Consider the following 23,720-nt stretch of genomic DNA (forward strand, 5'->3'; position numbering starts at 1 on the left):
CCCGCTAGAGGCCAGCCTGACACGGATCAGCCCGTTGTTGTACCAGTATGTCTTTCAGCACGACTATGCCCTCGGCTCTGCCACGCTGGTGGTGTGCGCGCTGACGGAGTTGTCGACGTCGTACACCCGCGTCGCCTCCACGGTGGTGCCATCGTCGCCAACGACGAACAACACACTATGGCTTCGGCCCTACGTCGCCCTCATCACATTCCCCTCCGAGGCGAAATTTTTGCGCGCGATGCAGACGCTGAGCCTGACCTTCACCATGGCGAGCCAGGAAAGCGACGACGTGGTGAGCCCGCACGACCGCATCACGGTCGTCCGTGACCCGTACAACTGCGTCGCGTCCTACATCGAGGCCCAGGACCCGCCCACGCTCATGGAGATGTTCTACCTCCCAGACACAGCCTTCCTGACGCTGCCGGCGACGGTGCTGAGCGCCAACGTGTCGCTCTTCCTCACCCGAACCCTCGTCACCTTCGCCGACAGCGAGGCCGGTCACGGCCTCCACTACGTCTGCTATAAGTTGACGGACGGTACGTGGGCGCCGGTGCTGCCAGGCCTGGAGATAGCAGACGCCCTCATCAACGGCTGCTCCATCACAGGTGCGCTGATCCCTTCCAACGGCGACGACGGCGGGCCAAGCGGCTCGACGACCAGTAATGAGGGCTCGCTGCGCGCCATGCTGTACGCCCCGACCCGAATCCTCGGCACGGCCCTCTTCGGGTCCCTGGCGACGCCGTCGGTGGATGCGGTGCGGGTCGTACCGCAAAGCGAGTGGTGCGCGAACGATGCGGCGGCTGTCTTTACCATTCCCGTCGCCTCCGACTCTTCCTCCAACTCGAGCAGCGGCAGCGTCGCAGCAGTGTTCTTCGCGCCGCTGCCGGGCACATACAAAGTGTGCTACCGCTTCGAAGCCATCACAAACTGGAGCCCGGCGTGCACGGACCTAAATGTGGCGAGCCCGACCCCGATCGGGGCGGCGGCGGGGTGCTGGAACGTCGGGCAGGCAATAGACGTGACGGTGAGGCACGTCATCACCGGTTACCTTTTTACACCGATGGACAGCTTGCGCTTCATCCATGGCGCGTCTCCGTGTCTTCTCTCGGATGGCTCGCTAACGACGTCCTTGGCGACGGTGACGGTGGACGACGAGGTGCAGCCTCCCAACGGCACCGCGCTCTCTGGTGTAACGGTGGAGCAGACAACCTACGAAATGCAGCCCGTCTTTTTCCGCACGAGTACCACGGCTGTACGACTGTGCTACACCGATGCTGCGGGCAACCAGTTCGCCGTGCCCTTGACCTACACCAGTAGCCCGGGCAAGTCGCTCTTTCCCGTACAGGACCGCCAGCCGAGCACTGTCTACCTTTCGCACGATCACATTCAGGCTGGGCAGCGGTTGTTTCTGAACTTCACCTCTGCCAGTCCCTCTGTGACGCCCTCGCTACTCCCGTTCGCCGCACTGCCGCAGCCCTACACCCCAGGCCCCGCATTCAACGGCACTTTCGACGCAGTAACGCTGCTGTCAGTGCCGAGCAGCTCTGCCTATCTCGATGGCCGCTGCAGTGTCGCGCTGCGCACCGGAATCCTCTCCCCTACCGAATTCCTAGGTGTCTACGGCCCACCGGCGCAGAACAGTGGCAGCTATGCTCCGTACACCATCGGCAACTATGACCCAACAGTCGGGCAGCACTACATTGCATGCTACCAGCTCTCAACGTGCGGCGTGGTGGACAGCGGCCACCCGTTCCGCGTCTTCAACGCGAACCCGTCCAACGTCTACACTGACGTCAAGGCGCCTCGGCGGGGGCAGCTGATGAAAGTGCTGTTCGAGCGAGATGCGTCGACGCCTGGAGCGGTGGCGCTGGCACCTGGAGCGGATCGCGGCGCCAAGGTGACCAATCTCGCCTCCTGCTGGGCCCTCGCCACCACCTCTGGCGAGGTGGTGCAAGGTACGCCAGACCTAACGCACTTCACGACCATCTTCCACGCGCAGGATCCAGGGCTCGCCTCGACGACGACCACGCGTAGCTGTTACATGCTCGGCAAGGGCGGCTGGTCAGAGGTGCCGAACGGTGTGGCAAAGGTGCTCGCTGCCAACCCCGCACGCTTCGATACGACGCCGAGCTCGGCTAGGGTGAATGGGGTGAACTTTATCCGCTTCTACGGAATGGGTCTTGGCAGCAGCGACCGGGTGAAGCTCATCACGCACTCCCTGAATTGCAGCGAGGACTCGGTGCCGCCTTCGACCTTCGCAGTCTTCAGTGTGAGCGCACCAACCAGAGCCACCCCGGGCACATCGAAGGGGTGGACAGTGACGGAGGTGAGCAGAGATGGGTCGATGGCGACGCTGAACTTCACGGCTAGCGCGACTGGAGTGTTCAGTGTGTGCTACCGGCTGGCGCAAGATGCAGTATGGACACTGGTGTACGCCGACCTCGTCATCTACGAGCGCAACCCGCCTGTCGTCACCCGCACACCGGTCACCACACTCGAGGGCGAACTCTTCACACTGAACTTCACAGCGTCTAAGGAAGGCTCGTCTTCGCTTTCCGTCAACGATCGCGTAGTGCTGTACTTTGGCTCAAACGTGAACTGCCTTGCCCCGTCGGCAGCCGAGACGGCGCCATCCGTGACGGCTGCTCCCTCACGCACCGACACGCTTCCGCAGTCGATCGCGTTTCAGTTGGACGTCGGCACGCGCGGCCACTACACTCTTTGCTACCGGGTTGCCATCTCGAGCGTGCCAGGCGGGTACGTGACGGTGTGGGGCTACGATGTCGTGATGATCGCGTCAAATCCACAGGATGTGACGCTCTTCCCAGCTCGTGTGCCGAGCGTACACAGGCCATCGGAGCTGCTGACGCTCGTGTTTCTTGGATGGGGGCTTGTGGCGACGCCGGAACAGGCGGATGCGGTAAAGCTAATCCATGTCAGTGCGGAGGGCACGGCCACCGACGCGATGTGCCAGCAGACCCCAACCGCAGCGGGGGTAGCCTCTTACCCACTCTACGCGAATGGGACGTACGCGGAGCAGGTGCTGGTGGTGTTGCCCTCCGAAATCAAAGGGTCGTACGCAGTGTGCTACAAGCTGAGTGGTGGGCAGTACCACGTCATTGGCGAAGAGCTGACCATCACCGGGACGGCGAGCCCGAGCGGGGCCACATCGACGAAGCTCAGCGGCAGCAGCACGCCGCTCTCCTCTGGGGAGTCGATGTCGTGGTCGTTGGTTGGCGCAGACTCGCAGTCCTGCGCCGACAGTGCGGCCCTTCTCTTCTTCAGCGACCATAACTGCGCCGATGTGCGCTACTACGTCAGCGTGTCCGCGATACTGTTGTCGAGCACGTCCATAGCGGCCACGTTCCCAGCCGGGGCGGCAGTTGTGTTGAACTGCAGTGGCATGACGCAGCTGCGTGTGCCATGGACGTACCCATTTCGTGTCGACTCGACGAGCGCTGCGGCATCGTCATCGGCAGTGCCCCTTTCCCTGTGCTACTGGAGTGCTGGCAACGGTGCCGTCTCCGTGCTGTCGAACAACACCATCGCCCTCAGCCCAGGTGTGCCGCCGCCGCTCGACATGACACTGCTGGTGACGGCGCAGAAAGTGTTCAGCTTCGATCTGGCCGTGTTGCCAACGGTGACGGACTGGATCGTGTTGGTTGAGGATCCGGCCCACTGCGTCGGCGTCCAACCCCCGGCCGACGCCGCGTACTTCACAAGCATGCGCTACGATGCGGCCACGTCCGTGACCACCATCACAGCATCGGTTCCTCACGCTGGGTTCTACTACGTATGCTACTCGCATCAAACGGGCTTGTGTGCCGCCAGTGCGGGGCGCGAGTGTGCGCGCGTGGTGGCGATGGTGGAGGCAACAGCCGCGAGCCCAGGGAGCTGGAGCGGCCAACCGGCACCGGTGTACGTGTCAAGTCGTTTGGCCGTCACGCTAACGTTTGCGAGCAGCGTCGATGCGTCAGCGCAAGGGGTGACAGCGGCGGCGTGGCTGTCTGCCATGGCCGCCGGGGATACGCCACTCACCATGCGGGATGTATGGGTCGCGTGCGCGCAATCGCAGATAGAGATGTCGCTGCGGTACAGTTTGACGTACACCAACGCGAGCGGCGCATGGAACACTGATCACATCCTAACGCGATCTGGCCCGTACGCCCTGTGCTACACTTCGCAGCCGACGACCTCTTCGCCTCTGCATCTTTTCGGTCCAGTCCGCCAAGCTGGACCGATAGTTCTGGCGAGCACCGTGACGGGAGTCCATCTTCCACCCTCGATGACGGTGTCAAACGTCAACACGGTGGTGATCACGGGCGGTGGCTTGTCGATTACGGACGTGGTGATGGCCGTGGGGCTCCCTTCCTCGGCCATGTCAGCGTCGGCGTCCGCCGCGACTGTGGTGCCGAGCGACATCTGCACGAACGACACCTACGTACCTCGGGTGAACTCGACGAATCCGAGCCTGACGAAGGGCACAGGTATGACATCCATGCCGCGCAACCTGGTCTTCACAGCGGCCGGGGACTACGTGCTGTGCTACACCGCGACCTACGGCCTCACGACGAGCGACAGCAGCGGGAGCGGGTCGGTGACGGGGGGGACACCCGTTCTCATCACCCCGACACCTTTCACGGTGTCGCCAAGTGTGATCAGCATGGCCGTCACGAGTGCCGTGCTCGAGGTGGGTGTTGAACTGAGCATCCGCTTCACCGGCAGCGGGCTGACCGTGTCCGACATGGCGGCGCTGGTGTACACGGGCGGCACCACAGGCTCGCCGACGGTGGCGGCTGTGTGCCTCGACAGCGATCCCACCTACACCACCATGGCATCCGCCAGCGCAGACAGCACCACAGCCGACTACAGCGCCACTCCGAGGGCCCCAGGCATCCACAGAGTCTGCTTCCGCAAGTCGCTGTCGGGCACCCCCATCCTATTTCCGGCCGAACTCAGCATCGGCGTGCGGACAGCGGAGCGAGCCGTCTTCACGGTGCAGCCAGGCGGGTGTACCGTCTTGCTGGTGTGCACGGTGCAACCCACCGTCACGCTACTCGACGCATCCGGCTTGGCCACATCAGCGCCGTACAGCACTGTGCACATGGTGCTGTACCTTAGCGACGGCGCCACCCCCGCGCCAGCTGCCTACCTTTCAGGCGGCGCCTCCTACTCACACGTGAACTTCACCAACTTCACATTCTGGGCGCTGCGGATATCGACCGCAGGGAGCTACGTCATGAAGGCAGTGGTGACGCTGCCAGACAATGCCACGCTGGTGGCGACATCGAACCTGCTGACGGTGTCAGCGGGCAGCGGGCCGGTGGTGTACGTGGCGGCGGTGTCGTGCCTCCCCATCGGCATCCTTGACCGAACGATGGGGTCCTCCACGGACATGATCGACTGCATGATCACAACCCTGACAAGCGGTGCGCCGGACGGCTTCACGGTGCTGTTGAACGCCGGCACCGCCAGCGTGGTTACACAGAACGGCACGGCTGTCTCTGGGCTCCCGACGTACAGCTTTTATGTGACTGCACCGCCAGTATCATCACCAGCGGCGGGGCTGGTGAACGCCATCGATATTTTGGTCTCACCCATCCCGCCATACGAGGCATTGCCCGTCCAGAACTCGCCCGTAACGGTGCGGCTGGCAACGTCTCCGAGCGCGCTGACGACGATGGGCTGCAGCGCCGGTGGCACGCCGCTTCCGCTGGAGAACATGGTGCGCGTTGGCGGAACACTGATGTGCTTTGTGCAAGGCTTTGCGACGATTCGTGGCCATCCGAGCAACATTGTGGCCCGGCCGCAGGATCTTAATGTGACGACCTACTACAACGGCGACACGAGCACGAGTGCGGCGGTGAACCTGGGCGCCTACCCGTTGGACGTCAATGGCCAGTACGACTTCACGGTAAGACCGACGACCGGCCTGAACATCACTGTCGCCGGCAGCGTCTTTGCCACGGAAAGCACCGATGTTTCGGGTACCGCCCCCGCCGCGCCGGCCTGGAAGGCGATGGTGAACAGCCCCCAGACGTTCCTCCTGATAGGCGTGCCAACGGCCGCGGCATCACGGCTGACGTGTGTGTCGACGCGGACGAGGTCGCTCTTGTGGTACACGCCGGTCGAGCCGTTGCAGTGCACGGTGACTCTCGCGAACCCGCAGGGGCCAGTGAACGGCGTGCAGAGCGATTTCCGTGTGCTGCTGCCGGATGGAGGGAGCGTATCGGGCTCTAGCGCATCGGCGTGGGGCTCGAGTCTGGCGTGGAACATCACTGCCCCACCACCTCCGTCGTCAGCCGCGTCAGGAAAGTCGATGAAGGCGCTGTGGCGGCAGCAGCAGCAGCAGCAACAGGAGCAGGGGTCAAATGTAGTGCGTCCCTCCATCGGCACCCTCGCTGCTGCAGCGCCACGGAGCTTCAGTATAGAAGTTGTCTACAAGCCAACCCTCACCGGCATCGCGGCGTACACGGGTAACTTCGTGTACGTCACAAGTGTCGTGGGCGCAGTACCCACACTGCAGCAGAAGGCGACGGTCAGTGTGACGTTTGCGGGTGTTGGGTTGGAGACGGTGCACCGCTACGCGCTTGGGGCCGTCCCCCACTGCGCCACCGTGCTGTCGGAGGCAAAGGCAGCAGAGAGCAGCGCGGCGGGCCAGCTCGTCCTGACCTTTGAGGTGCCGAGCACCGTCTTTATTATCTGCTTCGCCCCTCAGGACGCGCGCACAGCGCTGCAGCCGCTTTTAGCGACGCAGTGGACCCCGGAGCCGGGCGACTCCTCAGTCATTCGGTGGACGGGGGACGATTTAGCGCTGCTGATTGTCGGTGTTGTTCTCTTAGTCATTCTGTTCGTCCTGCTGATGATTCTTCTGTGGTGCATCTTCTGCAGCCGCGAGGAGGCCGACGAAAACCACTTCGTGGATGAGGAGTGCCGCATCGTGCAGCAGACGCCGACCAGAATGCTTACGACCGCCTCCGCGGCCGGGGGCGCCAGCCATAGCGTGTACATGCCGCCGCGTGCGAACAACCGGTACGTGCTCCGCCCTGTCGACAAGCCACCGCCGCCGCCAGCACTGCTGGCGCCGCCACCGCCGCCGCCATCATCTCCGACGCCGGCCGCGCCGCAACCGCAAGAGCAGCAGCCGGACAGCCGCACACGAATTCGCATCAACATTCGTGAGAGTGACAAAACTGGAAACGTCTCGCCACGCGCCTTGCGGTCGAAAACGAGTCCCGGTACGACGGCGTCGGTGATCTACTCCAGCGGCAGCAGCAGTGGCGGCGTTTCCACACCGGCAACGATGGGAAGGCGTCACCGTCACCGCCCTCGTGGTAGTCGCAGCGCGAGCGGCGACAACCCACCGCGGCAGCAGCCCCCTTCGAACTCTGCACACGCTGCCCCCCGCCCCTCTGCGTCGTCGTCACCGCGCTTGTCGGACTCCAGCTCCCTCACTGAAGCGAGTGGTGCACAGAGTCTGCAACTCGTGCCTCCGCTGCCGCCGCTGCCATCCGTCACACCACCGAACAACACTGGGCCCATGCCGTCTTCAATCTCCGGGTTGGTTGAGAGCCCTCGGCATGCCGGCAGCACGCCAGCAGTGGGCACGGCAAAGAACTTACCCCCACTTCCGCCGCCGCCGCCTCTGGCCATTATGCAGGCATCGACGATGGCCGCACCCACGCCCTCCTCCGGCCCATATCAGCACCTGCATCACAGCACGTCGGGGCTCGCCGTGCCCGGAGGCTTAGATGTGCCCGACACGGTCCTTGGTAGCTCTCGCCGTAGCCGCAGCAACAATGATGCCACAGAAGAAGTATTGGGTCCCACCATGGTTGCAGGGCACACATCCAAGCCGATGGTGGGTACCCCATCATCGTCGCAGCGGCCCTGAGGAGTAGCTCAATGCCGCATTGAGCGCTTCTGCGTTGGCGCGTCTGTACGGTCCCGGGGGGGAAGAGGTGATATCGGCACACACGTCCTCCTCTCTCTGTCTCTGTCTGCGACTGTATTTTTTTTTGGTGTGCGTTTTTGCCATGTGTGTGCCCGCGTGTATGTCATTGAGGGCCGCCACACACAGAGAGAGGCGCGTGAGAGGGACAGCTGGGTGGGGAGCACAAGGGGAGGGGAGGCGCCGCAACGTCCTCGTGCTTGTTCGAGGGTCCCCCCGCCCCCCGCCCCTTCCTCGCAAACGAATCCTAAGTGTGGTGCGGCGTACGGTGCGGCTGCAATGGTGATGGCTGTCGATGGACGACGCCCTCGCGCCATTGAGGTCTACCTGCGTCGCAGTTGATGCGAGACGAGATGTGTCTCTCAGCGCGAATGCCCTTCATGTGACCTCCACCGACTCGGTCTTCGCTTTGTATTTTGTTTTCCCTTTCGCTGCAGCTGTTGTGTCTCTCTCTGTGGAGGGGGGAGGGGGGAGGGGGGGACTCTCACCTCGACGACGATGTACATTCGCTCCACTGAAAACTGACGAAATAAATATAAAAAAATAAACAAACGTCGACAGAGAAGGCCGTTGAGCGCGAACGGCTCATGCACGAAGAACAGCAGCAGGGGTGGGGGGTGTCTTTGACGATGCCAAGTCCTATATATGACTCGTTGCATATATGCGCACGACCTCTGCCCTCGGCATGCGGCGCTGGCGTCCCTGCAGACGTTCCTCACGACCCTCTTCTCACCTGTATGTGGCCTCCCCGTCCGATCCTTCAGCACCTCTTCCTCTCCCTCTCTTGTCTCTTCTTTACCGGGAACGCGCGCACAGATTGCCCTGTTTCACCTCATCCTCCGAGCCCTAACCTCAGCTATTATAACTCAGCCTCTCCTTGCCTGACTGTAATCCACCCTCCTTAGCACAGCGGCGTACACACGCAGATCGAAGCCCCCCACACACACCACCACCACCACCCCTTCCCTCTTCCTCCGCCCTCCTCCCGTGAGGGGTACCCCTCGCACGCTCATTCATACCACGCATCTACACATAAACGAACGGAGGTGCACAACAGAGCTCCAGCTCATCCAATCACACGCGCTTCCTCCTCTTGTCTGTCTGATCATCGCTCTGTTCACGTTACACCCGCCACCCACTATCACCGCCTGCAGGCCCAACACAGCGCGAGCGCCCGACACTGGCAGCCGAGCAGAGTCTAACCGGCCCATCAACCTAAATCACTAAAAGCGAAGAAGAGCAGCATCCCCACAGGCGCACAAATGTCGACGGATGCGCTGCTGTACCTGAAGAAGGCCGTCGTCTTCGGCTCCGGTGCCTTTGGCACGGCGCTGGCGATGGTGCTCTCGAAGAAGTGCCGAGAGGTGTGCGTGTGGCACATTAAGGAGGCAGAGGCACAGCTTGTAAACGAAAAGCGCGAGAATGTTCTGTTCCTCAAGGGGGTGACGCTCGCGCCGAACATCACCTTCACCTCGGATGTGGAGGAGGCGTACAAGGATGCCGAAATCATTCTGTTTGTCATCCCGACCCAGTTCCTGCGCAGCTTCCTGAAGAACAACGGCGGTAAGCTGATCGCCTACGCAAAGGCGAAGCACGTGCCGGTGGTTGTGTGCACGAAAGGTATTGAGCGCTCGACACTGAAGTTTCCGGCGCAGATTATCGGCGAATTCTTCGAGGGCTACCCTCTGTCCGTGCTCGCGGGCCCCAGCTTCGCCATCGAGGTGGCCACCGGTGTCTTCACGTGCGTCGGCATCGCCTCAGCGGACATCAATGAGGCTCGCCGCCTGCAGCGCATCATGACGACAGGCGACCGCTCCTTTATCTGCTGGGCCACCACCGACACCGTCGGTTGCGAGGTGGCCAGCGCCGTGAAGAACGTGCTGGCCATCGGCTCCGGCGTGGCGAGCGGCCTCGGCATGGGTTGCAACGCGCGCGCCGCCCTCATCACACGCGGCCTCCTCGAGATACGCGACCTCACGGCCGCGCTGGCCGGCGATGGCAGCGCCGTCTTCGGCCTCGCCGGCCTCGGCGACCTCCTGCTGACGTGCTCGTCGGAGCTTTCGCGGAACTTCACAGTGGGCAAGAAGCTTGGCGAGGGTATGCCGATCGAGGAAATTCAACGCACGAGCAAGGCCGTCGCGGAGGGCGTGGCGACGGCAGAGCCGCTGATGCGCTTGGCGCAGCAGCGGAAGGTGTCAATGCCGCTGTGCGAGCAGATCTACAAAATTGTCTACGAGAAGAAGAACCCGCGCGACGCCGTTGCCGAACTCATGTCGCACGGCCTGAAGGACGAGGGCTTGCCGCCGCTCTTCAAGAAGTCACCTGCCACCTCTTCCAAGCTGTAAGTGGAAGGGCGGGGGCCCACACACACACGCGCGCGCATGCATATGTGTGTGCGTGTGTCTAATCCTGTCCTTCGGCACCGCGCATTCGAGTGGTGGGAGGGCCTTTTTCGCTTATTCTTTGCCGCCCTGCCGCTTCTTTTTTTCTGTTCTTATCATGGTCTTTGCCTCCTCATCGGCAAAAGGGGGAGGGGAGAGCGGCACGAGGGAGGGCAACGGCAGGCAGACAGGTATACACGGCGTGGCGGGGCCTCGTGCGACCGTGTTCACTTGTCCGCTGCGTCTTTCCACACTGAAGATGCCGCTACCCTCGGGTGACACGGGAAGGCCGCTGGTAGTGAGCGGTCGAGGGATCACAAAAGGCGCGCTGTTCCTTCCGAGAGGACTTGGAGGACGCTCGCAGTCGCACTTTTTCCTCCGAGCAGTGCACGTTTGGCTTCATGTAGACGGCAATGGTAAGGGGTCCCTGTGTGGCCGACCCCCGGCCCCCCCTCTCTCTCTGTCTGTTCCCCCTCCCCCTTTTTTCTTGACAAAAGCAAAAGGGGGGCAGCTGCGTCACATCAGTGCGCACACACACACACACACGCAGGCAGGCACACACAAAGAGCCTCAGCCACATGCGCAACACCGTACCTTTCCTCCTCGTCCTCGGCACCGGCATTCCCTCTCGTGCACGGCGTCGCACCGGAGCGCCTCCGCCCTCTCACCTCTCCGCCCCTTTCCTTTCCTCTTTTCGTGTTTACGTTTGTTGTTTCGCTTTTCGCCCATTTTGTTTGTATCTCACCATCTCTCCTCACCTCTCCTCCACTCACCAAAGGGCGAAAAAAAAAACAGTTCCCTCCCCCCTCCCGCGCCCTTCGGTATATTTCGGCTGTTACTGTTGTGTACTGTGTCTTTGTGGCTGACTGAATCTGTCCCTTCCACCCACCCCACCCCACCCCTCCCCTTCAGCCGCCACTCCTCTGTCTGCCCCCTCGGTTCCCTCTCTCTTTGTTCTTCTTGGTTCCTCGTTGCCTGGGTGTTTTCTGCACTTATGCGCGCGGGCACACGCAGGCACGCGGCTGCTGCAGTGTTACTTGTGGTTCGCCCGCCATTTACCCCTCGCTGTCCTTGTTTTTTTCCCCCTCGTATCCCACCTTTTGCGACTGCGCGCGAATGAGCGGGTGCAGATGTGAGCGGGCCGGACGGAATCGAAGAGCATCATCGAGCGTCGTACGCCGCGCACGCGCCATCAGCCCCGACGTGCACACATGCAGATGCCTTTTTCTTGGTGTTGTGGGTTCATGTGTGTACCAAAAGACTCTCTTTGTGAGGCGATGTGGGGGAGAAGAGAAGAGGAGAGACGTGCGCTCGCCGCCGTCCCTCACCGGCGTCGTGCATGTATGCAGCACACCAGCGAAGAAGGAAACGGTACTGCGTACACCTGTGCGCGTCCGACATTCATATATATATATATACATGTGTGTATGTGTGTGTGCGCACTCCTCTTTCCCTCTCGTTTTGCTCGTTGCTGTTGCTATGGCGTCATCACGCACACGAAGAGCGGAGGGCGCCCGCGCGTGCACGTCGAAGCCGATCTCGCGACACGAAGGCGCGGTGACCGAGAGAGTGAGTTGGCGAAGTACCCCGGCCCCTTCTCCTCACGCTTTGTCTTTCTTACGTTTCGCTTATGACCGGTAGGGTGAGGAGGGCCCTCCCTCCCCCCAACCCCCTTGCCAACGCCGGACCCCTTCCGGTGGCGATGGTGCCCGCCGCCTGCGGCGTGGGGCGGTCGGTGCAGTTCGACGGTGCGGCGCCAGGCCGACCCGTGACAGCGCGCGCACCTGCACCGTGGATGTTGAAGGCAAGGCATCGGTGTGACCTGAGCGCGCCTCACTCGACCCTCACGCTATCCACTGGTGTGTGTGTGTGGGAAGCCCATGCCCACCCCCAGGGGGGTGGCGCGCCGCGTGGTTGCCGGTGTGGTGGAGGCGGCCTGCGTGACAGGAGTCAAGGGCGGAGGGGGGGGGCGTGCTCGGATGGTCGACCCCGCGCGTTGCCGGAACGGGTGCGTGGGCCTTGTGCGGCAGACTAGGAAGAGGGAAGTTTCGCACTTCCATTACGTGGGCGAGAAGGCGCCCGCTCTTCCCTCTAGCACACAGACATATATACATGTATATGTGTATGCACCGGCGGCGGGCCCTTCTCATCTGATGTCTGCGCGCACTGTTTCTTCCGAGGTGTTGAACTGTAAAAGGTGATGAGGCGAAGCTGCAGTGGTCGCCTGGAACGCGAGCGAGAAGCGTCGCGCGTGAACGAGCAGTTCAAGGAGGTGGGCGTGGCAACGCGAAGCATCGGCACTCCCTCCCCCCCCTCAATGGAGCGTGGAGGTGGCGGGGTTGACGCGCTGTGGAAACGAAGATGGGATGAGGGATCAGGGCCGGGCATCCTGCGGTGCTCTCTCGCTAGTTGCATGAACAGCATCGCTCCTCTAAGCCCATGCACCCCACCCTCACCAACCTCGCTCTGCTTCCAGCCTGTCTACTCTCCCCCGCCTCGACCTGTTACGTTTGCCTGCCGGCCTCTGCCTGCTGGACAAGGGCGCGCTCCTCTCACTCTTTTGCCTCTCCGTCCTTTTTTTTTTGCTGTCTCATTGTTCCATCTCGCCCTTTCCTTTTCCATTCAGTGAAACGCCGAAACGAGCTAACCCCCAACCCCCTCCTGCTGCCGCCCTCCGTGCTCGCCAACCCCCCTCCCCGCATTGCACGATTTCACGCTCGGACCTTCATCCTCACCCCTTTGCCTCCCGCTCGGTGATCGCCTATACGGCTGGCCGCATGAGGGGGGGAAGGGGGGAAGAAAACGAGGCGGTGAGCCGGGGCGTGGGTACACTAATGCTTTAGGGGGAGCCCTTCCAGTGCTGCATGGGGAAAGGGAGAGAAAACTGCAAAGGGCGCAGCGTTTAAAGCAGAAAAAATGATGTGGGGCAAGAAGGGGCCTGAAAAAAAAAAGAACTGAAAAGGGAGAAGCCCAGAGAGAAGGGGCCGCCGCACCCGTATTACGCAGAAGGGCGCCTCGATTCCCCCCCGCGCGCCGTCGCTTCCCACGGGCGAAGCCCCCGGCGGCGCAACCGTTTTAACCCACGCGCATCGCCGCCCCGCGGCCAGTGGCGGCGCACCGCGCGCCCGTACAGCCACCGAAGACGTATGCATGCAGCGGTGCCCTTGTAGCAAGACTTTTTTCCGCCCCTGCCAAACCCCTCCCCTCCCAAACACAGACACGGGGCGCGCCGCCCCGCGGCTGCCCGGCCCCCTCGCGCCGAGACGCGGGCGCCCTGCCCCCCGGGCCAGGGGCGGGCGGGGGCCGGCACCGGGCGAAAGGCGCGGCCCGCACACGCTGGCGCGCCCGCCGAAGACCCCCCCAAACACGCGCGGGTGGCGGGAGTGAGCAAGGGGGCAAGCAGGGGCTGGGGGCGGAGGCGACGCTCACCGCACGCACCAGCTTCGCACCACACCTCATGCACCGAACCTTCCCCCGGCATAAGCTGGTCTGTGTGCGCGTGGATGCCCTTCAGACGCTGCAGCTTCTCTTTGGACTGCTTCTCGAGGTGTGCCCCGCTAAAGCTATTACAGCCGAAGCTCCCAATCCCGCTCGCTGGCGCGAGGGCGTCCAAGAAGCGAAGCCCGTCAGCCTTCTAGCAGCTGCGTCGCCATCGGCGCAAGCGGCCTGCCACGAAAGTTGTCACCGCACTCGCTCGTGCCACCGCGCAGCTGCGGGTTCTCCTTCCGTTGCCCCAGCATGTTGCAGCAGATCCTGTACTGCGCCTCCTGCATTTTTTTTTTCGCGAATAGGGGCCAGCCGAGTCGACCAAACCAGCCTGGGGCGCCGCCCGTCATGACGAGTGTGCCTACACCCTGTACCTAGCAGAACGCCATGGTCGTGTCCACCGCCGTCACACCACTTATCTGAAACGCCTGCAGCAAAGTCGGTTGCTCGCACGTCAATTAGGATCGTACGACCCGCCCAGCGGCCACCCCTTGCCTGGGGGAACCCCTCGCGTCTAGGATTTTGTGCAATGCTCCTGTCATCGTGACTGTATCACGCGCCTTGACGTGGATCTGCAGCACGGAAGCAGTGCCGCTAAAGAACATCACGTTCGCCATGAAGTTGTAGCGTGGCATCTCGGGCAATACACGTCGAGTGCGCTGTGACTGTACCCACACGGCCGCTCGCCTTTGCCACCGCCAAAGCCCTGGTCTGGCAGCACCAGCGTAGCGGCGGACGGCATGTGGGGCCCCTGCGTGAAGGTGCCCATCCTCCGCAAGGATCTAAAGATGTTTGCCGGCAGCAACAATCGGCGGGCTGCGCGAGAGTGACCGCTTCAGCAGTGATAGTCCATGCGTTGCTGGTCGGATGAGGGCAGCGCAGCTCCAGAGAGGCGGACGCACCGAATGGCGCGAGAGGTGCAAGCTCCACTTCAATGGTGCGATGGGCAGGGCGTTGCTGTAGGTGGCCGAAGCCTTGCTGAGGAGAAAAAGTCCCCAGTGAAGAGCAGTTGGCCAATGCTGGTGCCGCCGTCGCCGGACCTCTTTGGCACACACTTCTACGCCGGTGCCGAGTTGGCGTCGAACCTACTGGGGAGGTTAGGCGGCTCAGGAGCGGCTGAAGCTGTGTTCACGACGATGCTGCGCTTCTCACCGGGCAATGCCGGAGGTGGAGGGGTGGTGTTGATGGTTGGTAGAGTGACTGTGGAAGAAGCGACGTACAGACGTGTTGAGAGCGTGTTCAGAGTGGGGGAGTCGGCGAAGAGACGTCTCCTTCGCGGAGCCGTGGCATCTGCGCCGATCCCTCCCCTCTCTCCCTCCACACACACACACACACAGCGCGCAAGGGCTGCATGGGCGCGTGTGAATCCCTGCCTTGCACGATGAGGGGTGAAAAAGGAGTGAGAGAGGGGAAAGATCGAGCGCGGCAGCGGTGGCAGCGAGAGGGCTGTGCGTTGGCGGGGGAAGGGCATGCAGCCAAGGGCAAGGCGCAGCGGCGCCCACGTTGAGCGTAGGGAGCAGACATCAGCACCAAGCTCTTCGCATACGCAGGAAGCATGCGCCTCGCCAACGCACGAGGGAGAGGGATGGGGAGGGGAGTTGCCCCTCAGAGCATGTGAGCCAGGGTAGGCACTGGGCGCCTTCGCTCCGAGGCACGCCCCCAAGGAGAAGCCACATCGCGAGCTCGCAAGCGATGACATCTGCGTGCAAGGAGCTCGTCCCCCTCGCGCACTCTCGACAGCGTAGCCGTCTGTGGACAAATATAGACGCGAACCCTGGCACGGCCAGAGGCGCAGACTCTACGCCAGCGCGCCAAGCCGACGATGACACACTCGAGGCGTGGGCTTGGACGGAGGGGGAGAGAAGGCGGCGGATGGGATTGCAGGGAAGGAAACAAAAAGAGGGGAGAGGCGACAGAGAGCAAGCGAGACAATTGGCACGCACACACACACCTACCCATATATATATGTGTGTGCGTGCGCGAGAGCGTAAAGCGGTAATACACCAGCATCAGGGCAAAGTCGTCGCCGCATTCGCTGCACAGCGCAGCAGAGATGGGAAGAGGCCAAAGAGGAGATACATACGTATATATATTTATATATAGATATATAAAGGACGCTGCGCATCGTGGCTCATCCCGGAGAGCGGCGCTCACAGAGATAGCGAGTCAGCATATCCACCTCCGGCTGCAGTAGCAGGGGCTCCTCTGAGGCGCGCAGGCTGCGTCGCTGAGTTCGCTGGTGCGGCTCTGTACACCACCGGCTTGCATCTCTGTTCACACGCAGCTCACCGGATGGTCGATCAGAAAAGGGCGTTGCGCCATCGGTGGCGCCGACGACGCCAGCCCGCAGACTCGCTGACAGCGACAGCGGCGCCTGCTCAGATGCCGTGCCCGCCGCTTCACTTTGATCCGCGTCACCGCCGCTGGGAATCGCCACGGGCTCGTACACAAGCCCTCTTTTCGCCTCGTGCTGCGACTGCAGCGTCACTTCTTGCAACGCGACGCGCAATAGTTGTCGCTCGGTGGAGGTGAGCTGCGGCAGAGGTTGCAGACGATCCTGGCAAGCCTCTACTGCAGCGGTCACGTTGTCGTCCAATGCAGCAGCTGGCAAGGAGAGGAGCCGCGCCAACTCGTTCAGGAGATACGGGACCGCGGGCTCATACGGTGGCGCATCCAGGGCGCGTGCCGTGGTACGATGCGACCGCTCCAGTCGCGTGAAAACAAACAGTGCACGCACCACCGCGGCCAGCCCCCCGCGATCGGCATCGTCTCGGAGGAACGGTGCAGAAAGCACGAGCCCTTGAATCACCCGCCTCAACGTCGGAGTAATCGCGCCGTCTGCTGACTGCAGCTGCAAGCACGCGAGCACCAAGAGGCCGTACCGCCAATGCCGACGTCCCAGCTCACTGCTTGGCTTCCCCATCACAATACAAGAAGCCGCAGGCTGGCTTGCTGTGCGTATCAGCACCCGCAGCGCGCGCTGGGCCTCTGCACGGACGATCGTGAGCGCCAGTGCATCGCCGACAACCTCGCACGCGCGTGCCCAAAGAAGGCTGCGCGTGTCGGGCTCGCTAGCCGCTGCCGTGTCACCAGAGCAGCACAACACAGCGGCAGAGGTTTGCAAGCACTTGAGCGCCTCCGCGAGCACCGTCTGCGTCCCCTCCGGGTATGTGACGCAGGCCTCCGCAATCCCAAGGAGCCCGCCCATCTCCCGCAAGTCGTGCAGGATGCGCTGCTTGTGATGGTAAAACAGGAGATCACGCACCCACCACGAGAATCGCGTGACTGCCTCCGTGGAGGCCAGGGCCGACGCGGTGGCGCATACGGTGAAGAAGATATCGTCCATGTCGGCGAGGGAGACGGACACCAGTGCGGCCGATACGGCGTACAGGGGCATCGGCGGCGGCGGTGCCGACAGGCGGGACGTCGATGTGGATGTGTGCTGCAGGGCGTGGTGCGTCACATAGGCGCCGAGTCGCCGCCTTGCCCACGCCGTCGCCTCTGTCCGTCGATGCCCCGCAGCGGCCCCGTGAAGGCGTGGAGAAGCAGTGGTCCACCACGTGGTGGGCAGGCGAGGCAGCCAGCGGGCTGTGGAAGACGCGAACGCAGTCTGTGGACGCCTTGGCGGTGTGCCTCGCAGCGTGTTTGAGGAGCCCAGTGTCGTCTTCCCTGTGTCCCTCCTCGAGGTACGTGCGGCGCTGCTTCCTGGCCTGCGCGGTCCGCCCCCTTCGCCGTTGGAAGAGCGCCCCATAAGCGATCCAGTTCCGCTGCTGTGCCCGCTACCCCATCCCTGCTCCACTTCGTACGCCTCAATCAGTCGCATCGCCTGCGACAGACGCACCAGTTCCTGGGGTTGATACCACCACGGACTCTCTCGATGAGGCGGTGTGCCGTCACTGCCTTCGGCCGCCGCCGCCGCCTCTCCCTGCGAGCAGAGCGAGAGGATAGCCTGGTCGCATAGGCTGAAGATGCGCTGCTTCAGCAGCTCACGATCCGTCTGCAGCTGTCCCAGTCGGCGCACGCTGTTCACGAAGCTGCCTCCAGGCTCTGCATCGGCTGCCACCGGCGAAGCACGCCCCGTCAGCGCCAGAGCGAGCGCGGTGAACTGCACGAGCAGTCCTGTGGTGGAGGCGCCATGATCGATAAAATTTGCCCAGAACTGTTCCACCATGTCTACCAAAGCCGCCAGGTTATCGAGGGTCAAGGCGATCGAGCCCCCTAATGGCAGCGCCCGCGCACCCGGTCCTGCTAAGCGAGTCCGTTTAAGGGACTGTCTGAGGCCTCGCTGTTGCTGATCATGGGCATCCAGGCACGCCTCCATCACACGAACTAGCGACTGAAACAGCGCTAGCTCGCTCAGAGCGGCAGCGCCTTTATCAGCATCTACGAAGCCGGTGCGGCTCCCGCCCATGCCAAGCACCAAGGCGGGTGTTCGAGGCGACGCTTTGGCAGACTGGCCACTCGCGGCGCGGTGCATACACCGCTGCCAGAGGGCGAAGACCTGCTGTGTGGCGCGAGGGGAAAGACCGTGTCGCAGGCAGTTTGCCAGCATCAAGCTGCTCTCGTCGAGGGTGATGAAGTGCGAGCCGATATCACGGCGCACCTCAGCGAGAAGTCGCTCGCTGAGAGCGTTGCGCAGCAAGTCGCTGGAGGTTTCAAGGTTCTCTGCGTTCGGTGAGGCGGCTGCTGGCGCAGTGCGATCATGGTCACGCTTTTCCGTAGCCAATACAAAGTGAGCCTCGAGGGAGCGCGCGGGATTTGTCAGCGAGCTCGACTGCATGCGGCGCAGAACCTCATCCAGCGACACCGCCTCCAGCTGCTCGGCGATCCGGCGCTGCACCGCTAAGCGTTGAAGCATGATGCGGAGCATGTGCGTCTGCCGCACAAAATCTTTTGCTCAAAGGCACGGGATTAGGGAAGAGACGTGTAGGGCGTGAAGGGGACCACCAGAGAAGTCTCATTGCCTCTCAGCGCAGGATACACACACACACGCACAGGTGTATATGTACTGATATATATATATATACATATGTATGTGTGTGTGTATGTGTATAGTCAGCCCCCTCTCTCTCTCTGCGGCGGAGGTGGAAGAGAAAGCGCTAATGGGAGAGAGGGGAGGTGAGTGAGGGGAGGAAAGGGAGTGGACACGTTGCTGGCACACACACAAACACAGAGGGAGGGAGGGGTCGAAGAGGAGGAGAAATGCCTGATGCTGCCGAGAAGGGGAAGAAGCAGCGCATGGAGGAGTGTGTGCGATTCAGAGCGCGAGGGGCGAGCAAGAGACACTCGCAGAAAAGCACGGGCGGTTGTGTGCGCTTGAGAGAGGCCAAGGGGAAGCCCCGCAGCAGGCCATCCCCACTCGGTGCGAGATGAGGGGAGAGGGGGAAGGAACAGAGCCTCCCGCTCGATACCCTCACCAGGCGTGGCCTCCTGCCGTCTGCCCCGTCCGCCGGCATGTCTGTCGAGCGCAAGGGCTTCTGCCTCAACGACGCTCTCCCTCTCCACGGGTCGACCCACAAGGGAGGGCCAGAAGGCCGATGAGAAAGAGAGACGAAGAGGGGGCAGTACAGATGATGCCCACACACACACACACAGACGCACAGACGCACCGGCTGCAGCAGCACGCTTTTGTTTGTGTTGCTTTTTTTCTGCTGTTTAGAGCACCATCTTGGCTGCAGCACGGCACGCACACGAAGAGAGACACATGCAGCATGATCGGGCACAGCAACGTCGCCATCATCCTCGTTAGACACCCTCTTGGAGGTTCGCCTCTCCCTTCGCCTCCCCCTCCCCTTGCAGCGAGGAGGCTGGACTTGGCAGTACCTCTTCGTTCTCTTCCCCAGCACACGACTGCCAGGTATCCGCCGTCGCGCCTTCCAGCAATTCTTGCGGTGCCGCCTGCACGTCCGTATCGTCGAACTCTACGTCAGGAGTAGCCGTGTGCGAGGGCGGCTGCTCTTCGTCCGATGGCTGAGAGGGACCGGAATCGCCGGAGACCTCCGCTGCTTGTGTGGATGCCTCTGACTCCTCATTCTCTGCTGGCGACTCAGGAGTCTCGCCCTTGGCGGCGAGGGCCGCATCTTCTGGCGCTGGCGCTGAAACGCGGGGGGTGGTATGCGGCTGAGGGGAAGAGGTGTCGGCCTCGGCCACTCCGTTCTCCTTCACTATGGACAACGAAGCGGTGTGCGGCTCCGAAGTCGCGTTGGGTGACTCGGCGGCCGCGACGATCGGTGACGGGGCAAACGAGTGTGAGGGCTGCGTTCCGGGGGTAAGCGAGGTAGCCGTTGAGACCGGCCCTGCCGTAGCACCAGGCTGGACAGCCGACGTGGCTGGTGCCACCGTCTGCGCCGTTGCAGGGGTGCTTGGTGCCGAGACGCACTGTTTCTGTTGTTGCTGCAGGTTCTGGAGCTCTTGCTGCTGCGCTTGACGCTGGCGGGCGTGCGCCAAAAAGCTTCGGATCGCCTGCAGCGTGTCGGCCATGTGCACCGTTGACTCCTCCACCGGTGGAGGTGCCGCTGCGGCGCTGTCCGGCGACGCAGCCGACGATGCCACTGCTGGTGTCGTCACAGCCTGCTCCAGTGCGCGTTGCAGGACGATGCTCGCGTGCTGTTGCATGATGCACTGCGTCCGTTCGGCCTCGATGGCTTGATACTTGGACTTCCAAGTCGACTCCCACTGCTGCTGCGCGGCGCTGATACGCTCAGCCAGGCTGGTCGCCTGCGCCTGCGCTGAGGCCTCAAAAGCTGCCTTGGCTGCCCGCACCCGCGCTTCCTGCTGCTGAATGGCCTTGACGAGCTCCCCAATGTAGCTGGTCTTGTCCTGAGCCGCCTGTCGCGCGGTCTCGGCAACTGCCTCGGAGATGTGCGCCTTCATATCCTGCAGCGCCGCCACAATTCTCTCGGCCGCGGCGGAGTGCTGCTCCGCATGTGCGTTTGCGTGGGTGTCATCGTCCGCGCCAGTGCCCCACGACGCCGCCTCGCGCCGTAGCATGTCACTCATGTCTCGCCGCTCCTGCTGAACCATTTCGCGCAGCTTCTCCGCGTGCTGCTCCGACTGGTGGTAGAGCTTTAGCACGTTGGAGAGGCCCTCCAGCGCCGTGCGCACCATCGACACTGCGGAGGTGTAGTGGCGCTGCAGCTCCTGCAACTCGTTGGCAAGGCTCGTCGTGCGGTGCGTGAGCGCCGCGTTGGCCTCCTCCATGGAGTGGCGCACCTTCGCCTCTGCGGCCGCTGCGGCCGCGTGCTCGCGGCGCGTGCTCTCCAGCTCAGCCTGTATACGTCGGTTTTCATTGCGCGCGTCGAGCAAGTCACGGTGTGAGGCGAGCAGCCTCTCTTGGCTCTGCACAAACTGCTGGTGCAGTGACACAAAAGAGTCACGGTGAGGAGTCACGCTGCTGTCATGGCTACCGTCACCGCCGGAGGGGTAGGCGTGTTTGCTGCTGGTGCCCCGCTTTACACCGGGCCTTACAGTACGCGCTGCGGCATCCTCATTCAGCAGAAACACATCATTAGCGCTTTGCCGGATGTACTCGAGAAATGGCAGCAGCGGAAGGTCACCCGCCCCCGATGCCCCCTTTCGAGTCGTGCTGCTGCCCGTTGGCGGGGACCTGTCGGTAGCAGACCCGCCGCTCTTCGAGTCAGGCACGAGCAGGAGCGCCTCCTGCTCCAGCAGGGCCCGCACACGGTCCTCGTGCAGATCGAGAAAGCGCTGCAGCTGATCTTTCTGCCGCTGAAGCTGCGCCACCTCACTCTTCAGCTTCTGGGCACGACGCAGCGCCTCTTCGATCGCCTGCGGATCGGCCACGACGGTGGCGCTCGCGGCCGCCACCCGCGTCGCAGCCTCACGAATGGTTCTGCAGCAGTCCCGCAGCTCCGTCTCCGAGAGGTAGGGCCCGGTAGCCTTCGCGACGGTCATCAACAGCCGATCCCGCTCCGCCTCGACGCCGGCACACTGGGCGCGCAGCCTCTTCTCCTCCTCGCGCCGGCGATCCACCTCCGCGGCGAGAGCGGCAAGATTGCCGAGCAACGCTGCCTTGCGCTGCTCAAGCTGTGCGACACGACCCTGCGAGACACGCAGGTCGGCCTCTACCTTGTGCATCGCCTGCACGTGCCGTTCCAGCTCGCGGATGCGGTCTCGGCCTTCGTACCAGAACTTCGTCAGCTCTCCACGGATCGAGGACGGGTTGCTGCTTGCATCTTGCTCGGCGCGCCGACGTTTCTGAGCTAAGGCCAGCTGCTCCTCGCCATGCTGCTGCGTGAGCTGCCGAATCGCGTCTTGCGCGGCGGCCAGCTGTACCTCCATGGCCCCTCGCTCCGATGCGAAAGCGGCCTCGCGCGCCGCAGCAGCGCGCACCTCGCCCTCGAGGGTGGCGATGCGCTCTCTCAGCATTTGTGCCTCCTCCTTTCGGTATGTCTCGTCGATTTCGCGCTCGACGGCATGGCGGCGCTCCATCTCCTCCAGAAGCACACGTTGGGCTGCCTGAATTGTCTGGCTCGAGCGAACATCTTCCTTGATGGCCTCCATCGCGCGGATTAGCTCCGGCACCTGCTGAGCAGCGAGGAGGCCACCCTGTAAGGAGGACTGAAACGCCCCGACAGTGATGCGGGTGGACTCTTGGCCCTCCCGCAGCTGCTGTCGAAGCAGTGCCTCGGATTCCCTCAGCTGCTTCAGCTCCGCCATCAGCGGCGGGGCGGGCGTGTTCGACATGGACATTTCCAGCTCCGCTACCCGCGCCACAAGCTGCTGCTTCTCCGCCTCCACTTCCTCCAGTCGCGCATGCAGGGGAGCCACCGTGTTACTCTGCAGCTGCGCATGGTCCGCCTCAGTCTGCTGCTTCTCCTCGTGCATGCGGCGCAGGACTTCGGACACAGCCGCGCTCATAAGACACCTCCCGGCGTCCCCGGCACCGTTGTCGGGCGCGTCGCCCCTCTCTTTGTCATCCCTCGGCTGGTCCGTGAGCAAACATCGGCACGCCTGCTCGTGCGCTGCCACGCACTCGAAGAAGCTGTGAAGCTGCTCTCGCAGGACCTCTTGCGCGACGCGCTGCTCATTCGACAGTTGGAGGCGCGCCTTAAGCGCTGTGTTCTCGCGCAGCAGCTCCTCAATCGTGGCGGAAGAGTGCGCCGGGCTGCACGGCAGTGGCGGGGCAGTGGCGGGGGTTGCCGATGCGTGTTGGGCGGTAGAGAAAGGTGGCGACGGGTACGGAGAGGCAGTGCTCGCTTGTTCCGCCGGCCCCTTGGCTGCATGAGCTGCTTCGTAGAACATTATGCGCTGAGTGTGCCCTTCCCAGAATATGACAAAGTAACGAGCTGCTCTGATTGCGGTGTGTGTGTGCCAATGTGTGAGCGAAGCCTGCGTGTTCGTGCAGACGGACGCTGTTCCAGAATCAAGGGCAGCAGCAGCAGCAGTAATCTCTGCTGGAGGCTGTGCTTCTCCAATGTATGTCACCTCGGCAACGATGCACGATTTGGGTAACGGAGAGCGCCAAGACCCTTTGCCGGAGGAGAGGCACTTCCGCACGGCCGCGATGCACCAGTGGACAGGTGCTTGCAGACTGCCGAGAAGAACGCAAGGGAAGAGGTGTTCCGCAGATGAGAGAAGGTGGAGCTGCAAGCGTCCCGAGTAGGCGCACCCTGAGGAGGGGGAGGGAGACAAGGAGAGGGCGTTCTCGCGCAAGGTACGCTGAAGGATGCGGTGCCCACGCACTCGTGATGAGTGCCATCTGCGTCTGCGACACCGCAACGTACATTCAGCGTTCGACTGAGGAGCGGGCTCACACCCGCGATGGAATGTGTGCAGTGCGCACGTCGATGCACCGCCTCATGTGCGTTCTCTTCTCTGTTTTTTTTTCTTGCGGCGAGGCGCACAATTATCTCCTAAGCACAATACGTCGTTCAGCACCG

The 23,720-nt window shown here is 62.8% G+C and overlaps 3 protein-coding genes across 3 annotated transcripts; 1 reads left to right on the forward strand and 2 right to left on the reverse strand.

Moving 5' to 3' along the window:
- Positions 1–9,213: 9,213 nt before the first annotated feature.
- Positions 9,214–10,296, forward strand: LSCM1_07048 (uncharacterized protein; the record flags this gene model as incomplete). The annotated part of the gene is made up of 1 exon (XM_067324437.1): positions 9,214–10,296. One exon carries the CDS (start codon positions 9,214–9,216, stop codon positions 10,294–10,296), a length of 1,083 nt encoding a protein of 360 aa, XP_067180641.1.
- A 5,653-nt stretch (positions 10,297–15,949) lies between these two features.
- LSCM1_07049 (uncharacterized protein) lies at positions 15,950–18,688 on the reverse strand (the record flags this gene model as incomplete). Its single annotated transcript, XM_067324438.1, has 1 exon — positions 15,950–18,688. The coding sequence occupies one exon, from the start codon at positions 18,686–18,688 to the stop codon at positions 15,950–15,952; it is 2,739 nt and encodes a 912-aa protein (XP_067180642.1).
- An 875-nt stretch (positions 18,689–19,563) lies between these two features.
- On the reverse strand, positions 19,564–23,082 carry LSCM1_07050 (uncharacterized protein; the record flags this gene model as incomplete). The annotated part of the gene is made up of 1 exon (XM_067324439.1): positions 19,564–23,082. One exon carries the CDS (start codon positions 23,080–23,082, stop codon positions 19,564–19,566), a length of 3,519 nt encoding a protein of 1,172 aa, XP_067180643.1.
- Between the last annotated feature and the right edge of the window lie 638 nt (positions 23,083–23,720).

The sequence above is a fragment of the Leishmania martiniquensis genome, chromosome 10 (genome assembly GCF_017916325.1).
Source record: "Leishmania martiniquensis isolate LSCM1 chromosome 10, whole genome shotgun sequence".
In the NCBI taxonomy this organism is placed as follows: Eukaryota; Euglenozoa; class Kinetoplastea; order Trypanosomatida; family Trypanosomatidae; genus Leishmania; species Leishmania martiniquensis.